The 22112-nt window shown below is 39.5% G+C and overlaps 1 protein-coding gene across 1 annotated transcript in view; it reads right to left on the bottom strand.

Annotated features, from left to right (window-relative positions):
* Positions 1 to 1811: 1811 nt before the first annotated feature.
* Positions 1812 to 22112, bottom strand: part of SWAP70 (SWAP switching B-cell complex 70kDa subunit) — a 38708-nt gene continuing 18407 nt past the window's right edge. The window contains exons 4-12 of the mRNA XM_009328573.1: positions 17199 to 17426; positions 13485 to 13631; positions 13111 to 13219; positions 11580 to 11761; positions 7762 to 7869; positions 6010 to 6176; positions 5033 to 5231; positions 3317 to 3413; positions 1812 to 2545 (exon numbers count right to left, since the gene is read on the bottom strand). Of these exons, the coding sequence (XP_009326848.1) occupies positions 2436 to 2545; positions 3317 to 3413; positions 5033 to 5231; positions 6010 to 6176; positions 7762 to 7869; positions 11580 to 11761; positions 13111 to 13219; positions 13485 to 13631; positions 17199 to 17426 (1347 nt within the window). The 3' untranslated portion in view covers positions 1812 to 2435. The remainder of the gene's footprint in view (positions 2546 to 3316; positions 3414 to 5032; positions 5232 to 6009; positions 6177 to 7761; positions 7870 to 11579; positions 11762 to 13110; positions 13220 to 13484; positions 13632 to 17198; positions 17427 to 22112) is intronic.

Raw genomic sequence — 22112 nt, 5'->3', positions numbered from 1 at the left:
TGTCCCTGCAGAGAATTTTGAGGCAGAGCAGTAGGCTCTTTGGGAAGCCTTGTTACTAGAAACACTGAAATTATTTTACTGACAGGAATTATTGTTTTCTAAAGCAGTATTGCTACACATTTATCATTTTTATCTAAAACAAAAATGTCAAATTTAGTTTTCCTCTTGAATTCTTTTAATCTGGCATCCAATTAAGAATAAGACAAAAGTGCTGCATCTAAAACGGTGGTATGTTATAATCAGATTTCTTCCCCTTGATGCAAATGGTATTTAGAGAGGTGGTGGATGCCCCATCCCTGGAAACATTCAAGGTCAGGTTGGACGGGGCTCTGAGCGACCTGCTCTAGTTGAAGATGTCCCTGCCCATTGCAGGGGGGTTGGACTAGATGACCTTTAGAGGTCCCTTCCAACCCAAACTATTCTGTGATTCCACACAACAGTTACGGGATTTTGAACTCCAGCATCCCAAAATAAACCCACACAAAAAGACATTAATTAATTCAGAAATGTAAATTACTTTTTGTATTACTTTATTAAATAGCCAATTCTAAAGAACAGTAAAAAATATGAAAACATGCATCATTTGGTGTTCTTAAAAAACATTTGTCCAAAATAAAGACTGTTAGAAAAATTAAACAAGTTTAGTCCCACTACACCTTTTGCTCTCCACATAAAAGATGTTTGGTAGTTATAAATACTGTTCTACCTCCTTTAGCAAAGTTTAACAATGTATACATTAGTATTTCTATTACTTTTTTTTTTCACATTTCTTCTGTAAACATAATCAATTTAAAAAATGCCTTGTTAGCAAGCTTAAGGAACTGCTGCTTTCCTGTACAGTAAATACAAATAGGATTTTCCTGCCATTCTACTCAGCACTCCATTTACTGAAACATTAAAGATTTCAATTAGTATAAAAATATAACCAGAGAATAAATGTCTGAGAAGATTCAGTATTTGAGTGAGTCTTAGTTAATAGGCAAATAAAATGCTATTGACTTCCAAATCTGAAGATCACTTCTGTACAGCTTCTGCTATCCAAGTATCACAATGCTGTACACAAATACACTGGTTATCCATCCGAAACATTCACCACTTATTTACTAAAAATAATTTAACATTTAGCTGAACTAAAACGCAGGTGCTAAGAGATGGATGTCCACATTTGGTGTGCATACAAAGGTCAAAGCTGACTAACAAGCCACACCAATGGGCCCACCTCTTCGGAAGGGGGGACTGACTTAGTTCTCAAAATATCTGTACAATTTAGCAAGAATACTGTTTTACTTAGCAATAGACTGACTTCTTGTCTGGTGTGGAAATAACTGGCTTTGTCCCTGCAGAGAATTTTGAGGCAGAGCAGTAGGCTCTTTGGGAAGCCTTGTTACTAGAAACACTGAAATTATTTTACTGACAGGAATTATTGTTTTCTAAAGCAGTATTGCTACACATTTATCATTTTTATCTAAAACAAAAATGTCAAATTTAGTTTTCCTCTTGAATTCTTTTAATCTGGCATCCAATTAAGAATAAGACAAAAGTGCTGCATCTAAAACGGTGGTATGTTATAATCAGATTTCTTCCCCTTGATGCAAATGGTATTTGGCCTGTATGTGCCATCATCTTCCATTCATCTGCTCCAGAAATCTGTAAGTCAAAACTGTGCATCTTTTAAACTATGACGAGAACTCTCAAGGTTTTTTTTAGCACTTCTCAAGTATGAGACAGTACAAGAACAATCTTGCACGACTACTTTTTCCAAATGTTTTACGGCAGCATTTTGTACATGCCTACTTCCAGTTCTTTTGTTCGGATTCCTGCAAACAGAGGAAAACAGGACACCAAAATCCAACCGGCCAGCAGGTATCCAGTGATACCAGTCTACCCTTGCTAAGGAAGAATGTGGCTGAGCACTAAGCACCGTGCTAAGAGCAACAGACGGACAGAGCAAAAGTAAAAGGAGACTCAATAGAAGGAAAAGTAATGTTCTATCTCAGAGTTGGACAGAACCTACAGGACTGACTTATCCTGGGTTTAAATTATACTAACTGAACCAATGAAACAATTGCTTCCCTCACTTTTTGGAATGAAAATGCTGCTGCTTGATCAGTTAGATGCTGTCAGATTGTTACAGGCTAGCATAGAAACAACTCTGTCACAAGCTACATTTAAATAAAAATCTTCAGTTGAAAAGTTTTGTATAAAAGAACAGAGTTTCTGGAAGCGTGAGGGAGAACAGCAAGAACTGTCAGACACCACATATTGTAATTACTGAGCTCTGAGTAGACATTCCTATGTGGTAAACAGTATTTTCTTTGTAGAAAGGCCCAACCTGCTGAGCAAACTAAGATCTTTATAAGCGAGAAGCTGCTCTGTGCAAAGCAGAACGAATGAAGGTGGGCTTCTATTCACGAACAGTACATCAGCTACCGTCATTACTCAGAAGTGGCTTTTTTCCCTTTCCAGCTTTTTTGTCTTTGCTCGAGTTCAGCTTCAGTGAAGGCGGCCGGGCCCCAGTTTGTGATTAAGTGAGGATTCTTGGAGCCTGGAAGACAGAGTGCAATATTTGAAACAGGCGTTTCTGACAGGGACATTGCCCACCCACTGTCGGTGGGACAGGCTGAGTGTCACCACAGGATGATTTGGTAAGTGCTGTCTCTTCTATGACTGGAAACCTTCTCAACGGTGACCTGAGGACCTGCCTAACCAAGGAGGGAGAAATGCCTAGGACACCATCAGTGAAGGTGCTTAGTGTGAGAAGTTGTCAACTGCTGCAATCTTTTGCACCCTTATCTCCCAACTTCCCCCTACCTCTGAACAGTTGTAGTATCTTAGTAAACCCCTCTTCTTCCTGCCTTTAGAGATGTCCTTGAAGGAAAGCGATCTCTCCAGCACTGCATTACAAAGCCATTTTCCTCTGGGCTGGCACGCTATTAATTAAGCTAAGAAATTAAACTTTTCAAAAAAAAAAAAAAAAATCAAGTATTTTAGCTATATTTACTTATTGTTTTTGGCAATTAGCATTTAAGCTAACTGCATTAAACACCCAAACCATGCAATGTTCAGGTTGATCCTTGCTTTGTTTTAAATAGATAAACAAATAATAATAATAAAAAAATTTAATGGTTATAGTAGGGCCAGTAGAGGTAAAGACGTGAAAGTTACCATCAGCAGTTCCCACAAATGTGATATCTACAGGCTGCCGTGAAACCAATACGCTACAGGAAAAGACAGACTTCAGTAAATCACTAGGTGATCTAAGCATATGAGACAGAATGAATACATATTTTTTGTAACTTTTCTGTTGCTAACTTACCTGGCTCTATTAGTCGAATTAATCCTTCATGATGAGCTACTTTATCTTTCCAACTCTTGGTGTTATTAGCTGCCATTTCCAACTTCTTCTTAACCTCCTGAAATAAGATACAGCCCACTTGAAAACAAGAACAACTTTACCCTGCTTATATGAAAAGAAAAAACATCCTTTTAAATCTAAAGACAGAACCATGCTAATTCAGCCAGCACTCCATTTAGTGTAGACAGGAGAACTTAATTTCTAACCATCCAAAATAATTTAGTCATCGCTAGCCGTATAAAAGTAAGTTGTCAAACCAGAATCCAAAAATAAACTAGGTTGTCAAACCAGAATCCAAAAATAAACTAGGTTTTACAAGATTCCGTAGCTGCCTAAGTAGGGCTAGTCTTCATGAAGGTTGAAAGCATAAACTGTAGTTTCAAAACAGAAAGATGCATATTCTGTTCCAAACTAAGACCAGCTAGTGGGTATCTCTCACTATCAAAAATCATAAAATGTAAGCTAGGAAAAGGACCGCTGCTGTTACACCCAAGCAAGAAAGAGGTATTCTTCAGACTAAACTGGTCTTTTGGTCAATTCCAAACGGAAGGCAAGAATGTTTAGTTATTTCTAAAATAATGAGTCTGCTATTGCAGTGCCCTACTCCATTATTTGTTTTGTGGATTTTTTTTGTTTTGTTGGTTTTTTGTTTCTTTTTTTTTTTATGTCTGTTGTATTCAGCAATTCCTTTGGAGTAGTAAATGATGTTTCATATACAAAAAGCCTGAGATGTCATCTAAAAAAAAGTATTAGCCAAAAGCAATCTAATGATGGTGTTAGATGTAACACAAGTGGCCAGAACTACCCCACCTGGGCCCCTGCTTGCAGTCACTGCAGCATTTGTATTCTGTGCCAGTCGAGACAGCTCACTAGCTTGTCCTTCACAGAGCTAACCTCAACAGCACAGAGACAGCATAAACACACTCCCTAGTTAAACAGAAATCCAATCATGTTTTGTTTTCTAACCTAAATACACACAGGAGCAACACCTCCCTAGCCCTAGAAAGTATGCAGCACTTCAGACTCTGTACTCGCTGGATTCTGACTCTCATTTCTTCCATGAATACAGCTACTGGCCTTCACCAAAAACACTCAGCAGAGCAGAGAACAGGCCTGACATTTGGCACATGAGGCACTGCTACACATTGAGAATCTGAGCTAATTCCTAGCTATCCTTGACATCAGTTCAGTGCTTAAATACCTTTTTGAGGAGCAAGGGCCTGCAGTAGCACATTGATTTTTCATCTGTAGAAGACAATATTGCCCTATGACATCATCAAAACATTGCAAGAATAACTAATTCAAAAGCATAAGGCATTTAAGTTATGACAGCAATGGGACTGCATAAGAAGTTAGTCTACAGTAGAAGACAAATGTGTACAGAGTATTTCAGGATACGACTGAGCTGGCTTGCATGCGAATTGGGACAAAAGAATAAAGGAGGTGGTGTGTCTGAAACAAGAATAAAGGAGGTGGTGTGTCTGAAACATGTCCTCTTCTTCAAATATATCTACTGGTCTAGGCCAAAAACCCCCCAACACATAACTATCCTACCTGTTGTTATAATTTTTGTGCCATACTAATTCTTAAAGAAGCATGATATTGATGAACTTCAAATTCAGTTAAACGACTGAATACCTGGCTAAGTATGAGAGGCTGATGAACAGAACAGCTCACCTCATATTGCTCAAGGGCCTCCTTCCTTTCCAGTTCAAGTTGTTCCAGTTGCTGCATAGCAACTTGAAGAGCCTGTTCCTTTATCATTCTCTGGTTTTCTAGCTCTTGCTTCTCTGCTTCTGTCATCTGAATGGTCTGTTGCTGCTGCAAGTGCCATTTTTCCAGTTCAGCTCTCTTTGCTGACTCCTCTTCCAGTAATCTACAATGAGGATTGCGACGTTAACTGCACTAAGTTAGTAAGTATCCACTATATAGCATACAGGTAGGGAAGCCAAGCTAATTATTTTCTTTCTTTTTTTTTTTTAATTAAAAAAAAAAAGCAGCTTGGGAAGCAGGGGAAAACTTATTGCTGGTTGGCTTGTCTTCAGTGTAAAGCTGAAAATCATGCCAGCAGTGCAAGCACTCTGACTGCTACAAAGGGCTATTCAGAAAATTTAGTCAATAATGCAAATACACAACACTGAAAACCACAGAAGAAACAAGCATGTGTAAGTTTTCTTAATTGTCTTAGGAGGACTGAATATATGAAGAAACAAACCACGCTAAACAAAGCCCATATGATTAAGAGAAGACTTAACCCTTTATCAATTACAATTTAAACCTGTGCTAAAATACAGCATTTACAGTTACTGCTTTATAAAATACACAATTAGAAAGTCTGGACAGAATGATCTTAGTTTTTCAAGTGTTGACACGCACAACACCTGATGGAAAAATAAGCGTGCCTGCTTTTCTGAAATTGCTGAGCACTCCCACCGCTAAGGGCTAATCAAACATATTAAAAAAATCAAACACACAAGCTTTAGCCTTCATAACTTAAGGAAAAAAAAAAAAATCTATCCTGTGTTTGGACTTTAAACTAGTCCCCCTTGCAGCAGCGTGTCCAAGATGCAAACAATCTTTAATGGTATGGCACACTTACTATTGCGGGGGGGAGTGGGGAATTGAAATAAATTTCTACTAGGCCAAAGCCATACCTGGCTTGAAGTTTCCTTACAGTCTCTTCATCTTGACGTGCCTGTTTCTCATCCTCCAAAGCTTCCTGTAGCTGTTTATACATTTCTTCCAGTTCACGTACTCTCTGTAAATACTGTTCCAGTTCAGATGATTTCTGAGCAACCTGCTCTTCCATTTTTTGTCTTACCTAGCAGCATAAATTGAGGACACATATGAGCTACCATTCAACTCAGGTTTCCAATTTCTAAAGGAATTGCCAGGTTTCCCTCAGATAATGTTTTCAGAGACAAACCTTTTCCTGCTGCCTGCATAGCAAAACTCATAAAATTGAGTCTAGATTTGTAGATGTGTAACTTAAGAGCATTTTAAAAAATAAATAATAATACAGGAGACTTACATTGCCCTACTTCATGCAGCACAGGATTTTTACAGGGGTTTAAACCTAACTTCAATCAGCTTCATCTTGTCACCTAGTTTACAGATACACACTAAACTGCAAGAAGAGAAAGCTTGTAGAAAGCCCAGACACAAAGGTCAGGCTGGTTTCATTACACTGCTTCCACTCCTTTCCTCAGGCAAGTCCTCCCCGGCAGCAGTGTATTTCACATACATATATCTGGATGATGGCACCGCAACAGCACAGGATGGATAAAGGGTTGGAAATCAGCTAAGGAGGTTGGTTTTGCTAAAAGAAGAGCAACTATAACTAAAACAAAGGTAAGGCATAGAGGAAGGCGAGGGGATGCTGCATATCCACAGTCACCCAGTCTCTGATCCTCATCTCCCCTCCTTTCACTGACCAGAGCAGGAAACCAGGGGCGCTGTGGCACCAGAGCCGACCTCCCACTCAGCCCATCACTGTGCTGGGGACAACAGCAGTCAGCTGGCTTTGAACTGAGTCGGGATAAAGCACCAAAACCTCAGCCTTTAGCAATACATCACAGGTACTTCACAGAAGGTAAGCACAGCTCCTGAAGTCAGCAAGAAAGGCTTGCTGTCAAGTGTGATAGGATGGCATGTCCTGCTCCACTGGTCTGCAGTCTGCTTTCCCTCAGCTAACCTAAATCCCACTGACCCAGAAAGTCACCATATTCAGGAATTCACACTCAGCCCATAAAGCAGCACTGTGTGCATTTATGTCCTGAGATGTTCCATCACATCGACTTGACTATTTCTACTTCTTTTCTCCAGCTAACAGAAAAGCCTGTTACGCCTGACAAAGCCCTTGAAGATTGAAAATTAGTTCTTTTGGAAATTCTCAATGTGGATTATAGTAACAGCGTTGTCAAGCTACAATATTTCTTTAATTTTTTATGTTTGCGTGTGTATATAAACGTAAAAGAACACACAGTATAAAAAAGCAATAGTTTAAGGAATATATTCAATTCAGAAAATTCCTAAAATGCATTTGATTATGCTTGTGTTCATTTTGCATATTCATATAGTATGTACTGGCCTCAGGTTCTCCATCTTTGAAAACTGCAACGACAACTTCAGTCTGCATTTATCCTTCAAACAGTCAAATTTTTCACAATTCTCCAATAATGTTTAAGCTTTGAATGCTATACAAGTTGTAGGCAAGCTGTTCCAGTATTTGAATTCATTAGTAAAAATATTTTATTCCTACGTCTCTAATAAATGCAATGCAGGTTGCATTCTCCAGCCTCCTGCAAAATCTGTGGAATCCTTTCTGTGACTGCCTGTGAGGGAATTCGTTGCTGAACGCATTGCTCACTGTGCAATCATAGCAAAAAACCACGTGCACTACTCACCATTTTTTCTCTCTCCAGCTCCAAACTGAAGCGATCTTGTAATTCGACTTGAGTCTGAAGTCTTTTTTTCTCTTCCTCAGCAGCACGAGCAGCTGCTGCTTCCAGTTGCTGGAAGAGAAGGGAGGGAGGTGGGGGGAAGAAAAGAAGGAAAAAACAATTTGTCAAAACTAAAACATTTGGAGGGAATGGAATTTTATTTAACAATTTTTTTTAACAAAAATTGAAGAAACCTTCAAAAGCATTAAAGGCACCAGCTTTTTTTTTCTTTTTTAAATGTGAGGCTATTCTCAATCTCTAAATATAATTTTTAATCTTGTTATTTGCAAGACAATTTTAAATTTACCAATGAAAAGACAATTATCAGACTTCCTCCAAGTTTCCTTTGAGTCCTGCTTTGCACAACCCATAGAAATAGCTATATTTCCTTCTCTATCTCATATGGGATAGAAAACTATTATGGAAAAAACACATCCCAGGCAGGACTACACAGGAGTTCCAACAGTGAAAACGTGCCAGCATGCATAGAGTTCATACAGAAACAGAAGTGAGAAGCACTAAATTGCCATGGGAAAGCAGAAGTGCCGCAAACTTTGACTATAATAAGTGATTGTGCTTTTGTGAATCACATCCCTTTAACATCCCCTAAACTGCCATGTAAGGTAAATAAAATTCTAGTCAATAATCATCACTTGAAATTAGGGGAAAAGTTAGCCTAGTCAGAGCTAAGGCCTAGGAAACAACTGCTGGTACCTGCACGCCTTCTTGTAACTTATTTAACTTTTTTTGCATCTTGATTTCACAAATAAAGATAGTCGTTACAGTTTTTCCTTTCATCAGGATTTCGAAAACATGTTTTTAGAATGCACAGGAAGGTTTGAAATGTACAAGTACCAGCCAAAACTTTACCAATACTGAAAACAAAATAATTCTTTCACAGAATTTTCCTAAGAAACTTATCTGATGCTTCAGAGGAAACAGAAAGCAAGTAGCCTTCTTTTGTAATATGCTAGGCTGGTGAAATTGCTTCCACAGACCTTCAGTAAGAGCGGGACACCCATCTTCTTTAGTATTTTTGGAAGGTACCACATTTAAACCATCTTCCCTCACACAACCTAGATGAACTAATAAGACGCCTAAACGATTAAAACTGCCAAGCTAAAACTTTTATTCCTTTAAATGCTTCTGCTATCGCTCTAATCTGAAATAGATGGAAAGAAGGGAAGGAGAAGGCTCCTGGTTTCTGTTTTTCAGCTGTAGAAGATAGTACAGAATTGCTCTCCTTTGAAAGGCTTAAATGATGCCAGTCTTTTAGAAGTAGTAGTCCTTCTCTGCCAGAACATTTAAAAGCACGTAATTGTAGTCAAATCCAAGATGCCTATTTAAGTGAAATTTTCTTTTGATTTCCTTCCCCGCTTTGAAATTAAACAACCATTGCCAATACTGAGCTCAGAGAGCAAACATGCAGAGTCACAGGCAAGGGGGGGTGTTAGGCTTTTGCCAGAGAGCTCAACAAGAAAATACATTGTTGTCCACTCTTTATCAGCAACTTCCCACTTAATTCATGACAGAGGACATCAATTCCTGGCAGGTAACATTACTGGCAACAACTATGGAGTTTAGGGAAAAGTCCCAAATGTTGGGGCAGGGAGGGAGGGGGAATCAACAATGGCGGAAACACCATTCCAGCAGGGGTTAGTTAGCACAGAGTCTCTGAATCCCATGCAAGACCCCAAATAGAAACAGAAGGAGTGCACAAGACTTGTGCATGCTCTCTTGGTAAGAAATCTTACCTTTCAGTCTGTTCAATGTGTGTATCTCAAAATTCCATTAAAAATATGAAAAAGTCTATTTTAGGCAAAGACTCTTATTCTTCTGAAATTTTCTACCTCAAGAACTATCAAAATACAAACCAGTCTCAGAGTGCACTTTGGCAGATGCTGAGTAAGTGGTGGCTCACGGCCATCGGGAGCAAATCTAACCCTAAGCTTTCAAGAACAGTTCAGTTTCCTGAACCATTTACAAAGCCTTTCCCTTGAAGAACATTTTTCTAACTATCAAACACTTTAAGTTCCTCCAACACAGTACCTCCCCACTAATTCCACTTAGTCAAAGTGCAGTAGTTCATGTCAGAGACTAAACTACTTTCCTTGAGAAGTCATTTTAATCCAGTCCACGTCAAAAGATGCTTCTTGCCACAACTCTCTCTAGTTTACCCATTGTGATTTCTACAAAACTCCCCAGAGCCTGTCAACATCGTACTGCTCCTTTGGGGTTGCTGTCATGTCTTCGCCCCTAACTTTTTCTCCATAAAGTAAACTCAACACAGAAATCCAGTCCTATGATTTCTGTTAACAGGTATATCACTTACCAGTAACTTGCAGGTAACACAGACTATCCTTTAAAGCATATTTTGCATTCTGAATCCTAAGCACATGGTAGAATATAGGTGCTAAAATTAAATTAAAAAATGGTTTTCCACTGTCAGACTCCATTTCAGGCAAATAGAATAATACCCACATCAGTACTGGCAGTGCAAGGTTAATTAAAAAAGACAAATTTCTCCTCGCCACAAATTGTGACTTAATGACAAGACTTTTAAAAAGATACATTTTGGATGACTGTATTTGCTTTCTAGACTTGGCACCTTTAACATGCTCTCACAATATTTATAGCTCCTCCCCGCCGCAAAGATCATTAAAGTTTTTTCTAACTGAGGGCTAAAATTAGTTAGTGTTTTTAATTTATGAAAAACTCAAGCAATGATGCAGACTTGTCCTCAGTGGGAATGCAAAACATCAAATTAATTTAGGAAGGTAGTGAACAAAAGACTCTTTAAACTAAGCACAGAGTAGAGATCTGGACTGCTCTAGCAGCAGGAACTCAGCGGCCGAAATGTTAGGCAGCAGTGGGGAGGGATACTAATCAAGTCTCTGTGGAAAACTATTGCAGGGGTACCAGTTGTTCCAAAGTACAAAGATCCATCAGCCTGTTCAATCTACTGTTAAGAGTGTGCAGCCACAGCAAAGGCACCTTGGTGTCTCCTGCCAGTCGTTAGACTAAAAAGCTGTCTACAAGGAAAATAACGTATTCAGCAAGTCTTCTGCTAATACTCAGAGATTTCTAGTCCAATTCTCAGGCTTTTAGAAGTCAATCCAGCATTTACAAGGAACATGCATTTGAACAGTTTAAAAATCGTTGCTATGTGTCTCAGCTCTGTAAATCTCTCCCAAACTATTCTAATAAAACTATGCCTATATATACTCACAAAATCACTTTGCATCTTTGGAATCTTTGTAAATTAAATTTCTCTCTCTGGAAACTACGTCTGTGTGAAGAGAACAGTTCCCCCACACATACAATTCACATAACATAACTTTGGAAAACTATCTAAGAAAATCTTAATGGAAAGCCCCAAGTTTGACAGACATGTCTGACAGAAAAAGAAAAACAAAAAACCCACAAGTAACTGAAAATACTAGACTCTCCAGTCCCCAAGCACCATCCGCACACCTGGGGCTTTCTTCTACACTAGCTTCACAATACCCTCATAAGTACAGGGGACAGGGCTGGGCCACATGAGTTACCACAGCCTTCAGTCATTAGAAACTGCTACAGTCAATGCTGAAGGCTTTACTGCAGGGTCAACCAGCAGATCTACTTGCTTAGGGGGCTGATGTTGACACAAGCTCACCTCCTCTGGAGGAGTGCACTCAATGTGTCTGAACACCTGAACAGGAAATAGATGCCTAATTATACTTCAGGAAGTATACCACAGAAATTGAGCTTAAAACTTGAAGGTTAGCAGCTCCCACTCCCACCTTTCGCACGGTCTCCAGTTCCTTCTGCTTGTTCTCATTAGCCGTTTGCAGTTCTTTCATCTGCCGCTCCAGCTCTTCTTGCTCAGCTAACAGCTTCTGGCGCAATTCTTTTCGTTTTTGGCGTGCTTCTTTGTGGGGTGGAGGGCTCCCTGCTCTCAGCAGGTTTACAGTAGTCTGTATGGCTGGAAAGGAGCACGCAAAACAAAAGGGAGAGGAAGAGAACACCAGTGAAGGGAAATGATAAACTTTCTGGATAGCCTTAGTGAATGAATACTTGTGGTGGTGTGTTGTTTGTTGGGGTTTTGTTAAAATGTATTTTTAAATCAGAAAGAACTGTTGTCAGTTCTCCTAATTCTCATCAGGCTAGCTGTCAACACAAACCAAAAGTGAAAGACACTTGGCTTTCAGTATTGGCTGCGTGCCACAAGGATAAGGTCCAGTAATTCCAATGCATTATGTCAATTCCAATATTGATTTCTAACAGGCCGTGGACATACAAGTCACTTGTACGCCTAGCTGAAAAAAAAAAACAAAACCCCAAACAACAGAACCCCAACACTTCAAGATTTCTTAGATTTACTTAGAAATTTACTTACCTAGATTCAGTGACTCTAATCAAGCAGTAAGATGTTATCTAACATATACATCACTTACTTCCCTTAGTTGGAACCAACCTTAAACCCTTTATTCTTACTGATACTCCAAGGGAAAACTTTCTCCCAGTAAGACAGTAGCTCTCATTCACTTATATGCAGTGAGGAAATATTCAGAGAGCAAAGCTGAGGAGCAGATGATGATTTTGATATTCACCGGCTACAACTGTAAAAAAAGATCTCCTTTTGGAACTAAGTAATCATTCATCATACATCTGACTTTGGTGCAATTAAACACATGCTTTAGATAAAGAGGGAAGTGCAAATGAAAGCACACAGCTCCAAATATTTGAATGCTGTACATACTTCAATGGCATTGGCACCAGCTGCTTTGCAAGGGCTTCTACCTCACTCTGCAAAAGATGCATGTAACTATCACTCAGCACATATCTGGGAAGGTCTCACAGAAGGAGTAACTTCACTGTGGGAATAGAAAAGGAAGCCCTAATTCCCAGCCTTATCCTCAGCTCACCAAACCATACTACCTCAAGCAAAACTGTAAAAGCAAAGGCAGAATTTTATGATGCTGAAATGAACAAGCTTTCCCTTTCTCCCCAAAAGCAACAATTTACAGTGTATTCCCTTCCCTTCCCCATCCATAGAAGTACAACCAATATAGAAAAAGCAAACAGCAGTAATATCCATTTTATTTTGGTTATGGCTGCCTAAATTGAGGCACCTAAATGACAGAAACTGATTCCCCTTAACATGGATCCTTAGTTCTTCCTGAGTCTCAGCCTCCTTAAAGATCCTGTCCATGTACCCAAAACAGAGACTTCAAAAATCACAAGACCAAGAATTTCAGATTTGAGTAAAGCACAGCTGTAAGACTTCAGCTTACCTTAACTTTCACATAACTAAGATTTTTGAAACCTCACCTTGAATCCACTCCTGCTTCTTCTTTTTATCAGAGGCACTGATCTCAAAGCTTTTATCAAGACATTTTATGAGAAAAAGGCATTTCTTTCCATCTTTGTCAGGCAAGGCCTAGAATGGGTAACAAAAGGATAAGCTTTGCAAACACTGAAATCTAAGTTATATTGTGTCAAGCCCAACGTATGCAGTTATCTGTTACAGAGCTACAAATACCAGCACTAAGAACCTTTATTAAAAGAGTGTTTATGAACTGTTTTTATATAAAGTAAGAAAAGCTCTGTTAATGAAAGATATCAGGAGTCCACCCCGCACACAAAAAAGGATTAATTCTTATCTTTAGAGACATTCATAGTTTTTGGGTTTTTTTTTTTCTTACCTCTACACAACAGTTGCCATCCAGTATGATGTCTCCCTTCTTGTCCTTTAAATCTTCACTTACATAGTAGGAAATAATATTGGGTTTTAGCACAAACCATCGTTCCGTCCAATTTTTTCTTTTGTGACCTTTTTTCAACATATAGCCCTGTAAAAAGCAACAGATCAGCTGAAATGCCCAGCCTCTGTTGAACTGCCTGGTCTTTTGGTTATGTGGCTTAAAGGCCCAATAGAGCACACAGAAAAGTTAGCTCAAGGCCCTAAATACTTCACCAACACACTTCCATTCCTAATAGCAACACACTGCTAATTGTTTAGCCCATGGGAAACTACTCACTGTTCTTCTGTCCAGTTTTTAAGTAACTGGGTTACTTGAAGAACTGAACAATTATTATTATTATGTCATTATCAAGTCATTATTATAACTCTTTGGTCCTCTTTGATGACCTTTACTATTTAATTTTCTTCAGTCAAACAGAGACATTTGCCATCGCTAAGACTCACCTGTAATACTTCACTGACAGCCGCTATTAAAAATGAGCCCTGTGTGGATGGATGCCCCAGTGACGGATGTGGGCCTGCATCTATGCACTGTAAATCCAGCCTTTTATGGGATATTCCCAGGGACAAAGCAGAAGCACCTCTGTCTTGGGAGTGGCTCTACCCTGCCAACACACTCATTTAGCTGCACCCCATTGAAGAAGCGATCCCATATAGGATAATTCAATGAGTATGTTAGAGAAACTGATAACAGAACCATACTCCTTGTCATCTTTATTGGATGGGATACGGGAACATTGGTGAAGCCTGGATTTTCCCTTAAAGGAACAGAGTTGTACCTTGATTTAAACAATGCCAAAATTTCACTCACAGTATTTAATTTTCCTTGAAAGATGATCCACTCAACTTTCTGTATGAGAAAAACACTTGAAAGCCTTAACAAGACTATTTCAAAAGAGGAAGAGAAGCCCGTACTTTGCCACTGAGCTTTATACAAATAAAAGAATAAAAATTATAATCTTCTGTAATGACAATAAATAGGGCTGGTATCATGATCAAATAATCCAAGTTTGCCTCTATTGAATATTAACATATCTAAAATATAAACAGCAATACTAAGCGCAGTTATACTAGTAACCCTGTTATACATTATCCAGTGTGGCTATGGCAATTCAAAAACCATCTCATGGAAAAGGGTACACAGAGAATGATACAATAATTGGTCATTCTTTCAGGCGTTTGATTTTTAGTGATCTTACAGGGGACACTGCTGTGACCTAGTCAGTTTTTAATCTAGAGTTTCAAAGTTTGCCAGTATTTCAGCTATAGCTGCCATTTCTGAAACCATATTCTCCAATGACTTACATACTTTTGTCTGACTTCTAACTTCAGAAAAAAATCAAATCACAGATTAAACTGAAACACATCAATATAGCTACGAACAAGCCATACAGAAAGCACTGTACTCAAAGTATTCCAGATTAAGAGGATGGAAAAGTTGGAAAGGAGACCAAGGAGCATTCTTCTGTAATGGCTTTTAGCTATAGCAATTTTGGATACAAGCAGACAAATAAATGTGCTGTGACATATTTCAGTCAAAGGTGTCTTTCTGTACAGGTCTGAGGGGAAAAAAAACATCAGGACAGTTGGAGAAGCTCTTTTGTTTAAAAACCAAAGCAAACCAAACAAAAAAGAAACAACCTCCCTACACATACAGCTTATCTGTGCTCAGCTTTTCTAGCCAGTTAAACGTGCCCAGAGCCAAGGCCGTGCCTATTCCCCTGTGCCATCCCACCTCCTTACTCCAAAACAGGACTGCACAAACAGCTTTGTTTGCCACCTCCATACTCAGGTCCAAGGTCTGGGTGGTCACAAGGGCGTGTGAAGGACTCCTGCAGTTTCACTCTTTCATGCCTTGAAAGACTTATGTCTAAGTCATAACCAGGTGTTTTTCCCCTTCCTGACATACTGAATTTGCTTTCAAAGCCAAGTCAGACTGATATTTTCCCCTCAAATTTCTGCAAAATCTTTATCTATTATTTCAGTGCATCAGCTGCTTCTCATCTTCCAAGAGTCCACCGACAGCTCCTGGGGATCTTTTCACACCAACTATCACATGAAGGACGCGTCTTTCAGAAAACTAAATGTCACAAATTTAATTATCACTGCTACCCTCCATAAGCCTTGGAGATCCAGGATAAGGGTACAATAAAAAAGGTAGTATGACACTTGGCTATGATATGATATGTCATTAATTAATACCTTGAAGTAATCATATACTGCAATAAACAGGACAATCCTGTGAATCAACAAGGTATCAGGGTACAAGGTTTAACCAAACCAGACATCTCTAAGTCACACAGGGAACTCCATTCTCTATTAGGCCAGTAACTGTCCAGGAGGTGCTGGGCCATATCTTGACACAAACTATTTTTAAGTGTCAAGGAACTGTTCAAAAGCACTCAGACATCCTTGAGAAAGAGGCTCAGCCACCAAGAGAGGAAAGAAAGGAGACAGTAAAAAAAAAAAAAAAGGGGGGGGGGGGGGGGGAGGAGAGACACAATGCAGTATCGAAACCAAAAAGAAATCCGATTTCCTCACAAGTTTCAAATGGAAGGACTGACCTGACACTGGTTATTTTATTTTCATGGTATTAAACAGCAGGATGACTTCATTTTGCCCTCAACTGACTGTGTGTGTGTGTCTGTGTCCCTAGCCCTCACCTCCAACAGGCAACCAGCAGTTAACAAAAATAGACTTTTGCATTGTTCTGTGGATATTCTGAAAGAATTTCCTGTGCCAAGACCTTCTGATGAATTCTTCAGAACAGCTTAGGAAAGCCTGCCAAGAAAGCCTTTGTTTCTCTCCTCACCAAAAAGCCAAGAAATCAAAGATGAAAAAAATTCTCTGTCAAGTAAAAGTCAATTTTAAATAGCTCTCTAGGTAAGCTCTGCTGTGACCCCTCAGGTCCCTGTGATATTTACACTTCCCATGAAAGAAATGCAGTTTTTAAAACCATTCCTAAACTGATAATCCAGCCACTGGAAATCTGAAGAAACTGAAGATTGACAGAAGTTTGCTAAGACTATAAAGGCCAGTATGACTTCTTGTATTTGAGTAGAGGTAAATAAGTTGTCAGTCACATAGCCTGCTAAGCAGCAGAAGAAGGGAGAGCGCCCTGGAGCTCTTCTATGCCTTTTTGCCCTGTTGAAGTGGGGCAACTTAGAAGCAGACCTTTCAGCTGGAGCAACACCTTTGTCCAGACCCCCTTGTTTGAATACAGAGGTTATCATCAGCACAACTTATATTTGCTACAACATAACTGAAACTAGAAAAAAGCATTTTCAAAGATTGAAGAGTTGTCATCAGTTTAAGAACTGACAGCATGTTGCAGCTATTCTGTCAGCTAACAAGCAGTTGACACTAGTATAAGAAAGGCTGTATTTCAAGTCACAGTACACTACTTTTACTTTCTAAAAACAAACTCTCCCAACAAGCAACTCATTCATAATACTGCAACAATTACAACAATCTGAACAGCAGCACAATTTCTCTTTTATAAAAATAAGCTCATATTAAAGAACACTTATAAGTAATTTACCTAATTTCCCTGTTCATTATCCATCAGGTAAAGAAATTTCAGTACAAGCTGAACATTTTCTAATTGTGCAATAAATTGTTCTACTTTAAAACATTAGTTCTCTGTGGTTCTTACCTGTTTGAGTACATCTAATATGAGCTCATTAAAGACTTCATTGATTGCCATGGACACTGTCTGTCGGTCCATCCCTTTACTAAACTGCCCACTTCCAATGAGATCAATCAGCTCCCATGCAGAAAGACCTTCTCGACTGGTGTTGAGAGCAATCTTATAATGGTCAAACTGCTCTTGCTGCCAGCCTGCTCCCATTGCTTCGGTGAGTTTTTTAAGTAAATATTCAATCTGTACAGAAATACAAACAGAAATTAATCGTTTTCAGCAAGCATGGAAATCAAGTGTTTCAGAGCTGTAAATGAAGCTTCTCTAGAGGCTATCATTACAGCTAGATTCCTACGTTCACATGTAGGCCCCTAAACATAGGTGGTTTAATTAGCAAAGATTTTAGGCTCCTGTCTCAGTTGAACTTTTGACTGCCAAGCCCATCCCGCAGCTACTCTCTTCATAGTAAAGAAACAAAGAATTGAACCTGACAGCCTCTTTTAATATTTCAGATTCCTACAGAACACATGGGACCTTCTTTGCAACAGCTTCCAAACCATGATGACTGAAGTGTGAGAAAGCAAGAAGTTTCAAAAAGTATTCTTGTAAGATAAAAAGCAAACAAATTAGAAAAAATAAGAAAAGATGGCAGTTTGGACAAGAAGTGAAATGAAAAACTATCAAGGTACGATCACATATCTTAGTCTTCACCTGACCCCTCTTCTCTAGCTCTCAAGCACTCTATCACTGGACACAATCTTGACAGGTGTATCAAGAGAAGTAAGAGAACAAATTTTTCACATCCGCTTTTATTGTTTCCAGAATAAACTCTCCTTTTCCTTTAATCTTTCATCATTCTGTAAGCATTACCATACACAGGGTAATAACACTACTCAAAATAAACACGAGAATGAAAAAGAGGGAAAGAAGGCTGGGTTTCTTCTTTTGTCTGTTTTTTTAATGTTGTTTTTAAACTCATCACTGTTCCCTCTTTAAACAACACAGTATTTTAAACTAAGCCCATCTACAGATTTGAGCACATGTAAAATGCTTTTAATGGCTTTTTAAACAAAATAATTGGTGAGAGCCTTCCTACAAAGACCTCTACACAACAAAGTAAAAGCCATGCTTCCAAGTTTCTATGACTGAAATCACAGGATACCAATTACAGCATTTAACCCAGTTTTGAAGACAGACCAAGCTAATGTGGCCTTCTGCTATTTTGGGTAATGGCTCACTGCATTTCCTCGCCAGCTTTGCAGGGAACCCGAATGCCTTCAGCAACCAGCCAAGGCAGACAGTAAAGCCACCTGCGCCCTCCCTAAGGAGGAAGCCTAGGGAGAGGTGCTCCCACACCGGAGCACCCTCCCACACCAGCCCACGGCAGGGACAGGGCAGCACCAGCTCCCCCAAGGGCTGGCCTTTCTCTCCAGCCACCACAGAACCACTTCCTGGTAGGTCGTTCCACAAAGCTGCAGGCCAGGGCTCCTCCCGGCTGCCCTGCTTCTCTACAAGTATGAGGGATGCGACAGGGTGGGAACGGCACACTGCCCGGTGGAGGTGGGGAGGGAAAGCACCACGATCCTTTCAGGTTCTCTCTGTGCACATGGAAGTAACACAGATTTCCTTAAGTGCTGCTTTTCTGAGGGTTAGTCCTTCAGGACAGTCTGCTCCACTTCCAGTTTACCTATTTTAGGTGTGGTTTTGGAAACACTGACTCAGGAGTCTGAATCCCATTATCAAAAATGACTAAGGTGTACAGCATGAACATGCCTCATTGAAAAGCGGTGGAAACCAAATGCTTTCCAGGACTTCATTTTTCTAATCACCAATGCTGGTTTGCCTCTGTTCCTCAGCACTGCTTGAAAACACAATGTAATTTCTCCCACAGGTAAGAAAAACCCCAGCTAAGAGAGCCAGGGGATATTTCACCACAGAACAAATGAACTTTTCAGCTACAGCTCAGAGTTATTTGTCAGCTAGTCCAGCTGTCTCTACGTAAGAGATTTGGAAGTACAAAGAAATAAAGAAGTGTTTTTTCCCCACACATTGCACCACGAGGACTCCCAGGCCTTGAGGTTTTGATGCAGCATACATGCCATTTTTATGGCTGCTGCTTCTCTCTCTTGCAACTGGTACAGGCAAATCCCTTCTTTTCCCTCACATCCATGATCAAGAAACACACAAGCAAGTACCAGAACACACTCATCTGGCAAAGCAGTAAATTACCAAATTCACCCTGCAGATGAATGGGCTTTTCTTACTATTTCAGCTTAGTAACTGTTCTTAGTCTCACAGCCCCTACTCGAGTAGCACATGGACTAATGCTACAGCAAAATGGAAAAGCTACTGAAAGCCACTGCACGGTCTAGAGGAAAGTTCCTGCTCCGTTGAATGGGCAGGAAGCACGTATCCCTCTGAGATGTGGCTGTTGTATCCTCCTCGTAAAGACTGTCTTACGAGAAGACAGGCTAGCCAGGCACAGAATACACCTCCAGGGTGGGTACAGAAGTTGTAGAGAGCCTTGCTTTCCATTTCAGCTTCACCGAGTAAGGCATTTAAGTATTTTTAGCTCCTCATGCAATTCTTACTAGCAAAGATACAATTTGAACAGAGGCTTCTGCAAAAGTGGAATTCAAATTGTAGACAAGTGCAACTAACACAGGGTACAAGGTTTGTGGTAATCAGCAAAGACGACTTTCAGCTCTGTGCTGTGTCCGTCTGCCATTTGAGGAAAGCATCCCCCTGCGAGGGCACACCTGCACATCCGCTTTGCCCCCTCCATGCAGGCTGCACACGGCAGGCCAGAGAGAGTGGCACAGGCCTCCTGCTGCTGCCATGCCAGGGCTCTGCTGTGCGATGTTCACTGCTGCTCATATTCAACTGTTCACCAGAATGGGTCAAAAAACTGTGCTTTGCAGTGGTTCCACGCACAGCTCTGAATCGCTGAAGTTAATACAGTCACATGATACCAAGGAAATTTTAACATGCCCTCCCAAGCAACCAACACACAACTTTTACTAGATTTCTGTAAAATTCAGTAACTAATTCCTTTTAAAATCTTTAAAATATGCTTTGCTGATTTTCACTCTCCAAAATTCTTAAGTTAAAAAATTAATCCAAAGCTTTTGAGCATCAGCTACCATAAACCGTCAGCATTCAGTTAAAGGCAGGAAGCAGCTTACTTCCTACTCCAGGCAAGTTTTACAGAAAAAAACCAACCCAAAAAAGCCCTTCACAGCATGCAAGAACAGTAGCACTGTGAACTTGTTTCAAAACAAACCTCCTAAAACCTGGATTTGATGAGCTGAAATGAGCTCTAGCATCAATGCAGGAGTAACTTTTTTCCCCACGTTCAAAAAACATTCTGCCACTCAGCTCAGTGCTGCTCTCCTCTGAGCAGCACCAGTTCTGAACTGCGATCCTGTACTTACGTTGAAAGGAAAGCTAAAATAACTGAGGCTTAATTAGGTAGATAATATACCTGCCAAAATGCTAGACAGTAATTAAAAAAAAAAAAACATTAAAACTTAATGAACTTTAACTTTAAAATATATTGTTCGAAGATTTCACAACCTATTACACTGCTTGAGGCATGCAGCTCTCAAATTCCTTTGGTCAATTATCTCAAAGTACTATGACTTACTTGCAGACAAAGGGACACACACAAAAAAAATCGCACCTGAATAGACTTTTTCACTTATTTGCTCAAGCCATATGAACAAAAAGTGTATCAAACTAATGGTCTGGAAAAGAAGCAATGCAAAACTCTTGGCTAGTACACGTTATCATGTAATGCACTAAAAATAAGCCAACATATCCTTTCCTTTAATATCATTTGTACACATTTTACCTTATTTTGATTATTAGAACAGATTTAAACTTTTAAGTCTGCTAACCCTGCATCTGCAAGTCACTAATATGACCACAAATCCCATTAAAGTACATAAAATATCTCATTATTTTAAAATACGTTAACTTGTCTTAAAGGACCTGTACATATTAGAACTTAATTGCTAAAAAAAAAAACTAACTCAAGCTTTATCTTGCATTCAGGTAAGTACATGGCTAACCAAAGTCCCCAGAAAAAAATTTATCTAACATACCTGCTCGATAGCAACAGTGAGTGTTGGGGTGGGGTATAAATATGGAACAGTGTGAGGTAAATACAAAGAAGTAAGTTGGATCTGGTAAGTGTGGAAGCAAAGACAAGACCATTCATTATGTGCTCAAATGAGGAACATCTGAGAGCAAACGACATTTCCCCTCCTCCACAAAGAGACAGGTCAACTCAGCAAATAACTGACAAATTAAGTTTACTGGCTCAAATATAGCCTACTCTTGTGGTTAAAAAGTAGAGTGTCGAAAAACCAAACGTGAGGCAACGTTTGCTGCTATTCTGACTGGACCTTACTCACTTTCAGATGTGGACGTAAAAAACACAGGGGGTTTGCTAACGCTACATACACCAGTATGGACCAACTGGCTCCACAGTATGAAAAACAGCTTCCATCTCAAATCAACAGAAACTTTTCAGCCAGAATTTTGCCAAGAGAAAGCAAAAATAATATAAAGAACAGAAGCTCTTTAACATGAGCTATGCAGCCCGTTTGGTACCTTCTTTCAGAAGGCACTTTCTTTTCCCATGTTTCAATACCTACTTGCTTTGCTTTTCCAGGTATTCCTGGCACTATCATCCATGGGGAATGAAGTACCTTAGATGTTTCACATATTTTTCTGATATACAAGTGGGTCTCTTAGAAGATGAAAAATGAAAAATAATGTCAAGGAGGCCTTCATACCCAGCAGAGCACAGTAGACAAGGCTATTCTGGTTAATGCTATTCAAATAACATTTGTGAGATTAACAGAGCAGATGTAAAAAGTCTATTCACATTGTACAAAATTCTATGGAAGCACATGTTACTGG

This window comes from Pygoscelis adeliae, unplaced genomic scaffold (genome assembly GCF_000699105.1).
Source record: "Pygoscelis adeliae isolate BGI_AS28 unplaced genomic scaffold, ASM69910v1 Scaffold166, whole genome shotgun sequence".
Lineage (NCBI taxonomy): Eukaryota > Metazoa > Chordata > Aves > Sphenisciformes > Spheniscidae > Pygoscelis > Pygoscelis adeliae.
Note: the sequence above shows the minus strand (reverse complement) of the source record. Positions and strands in the feature narration are given on the sequence as shown.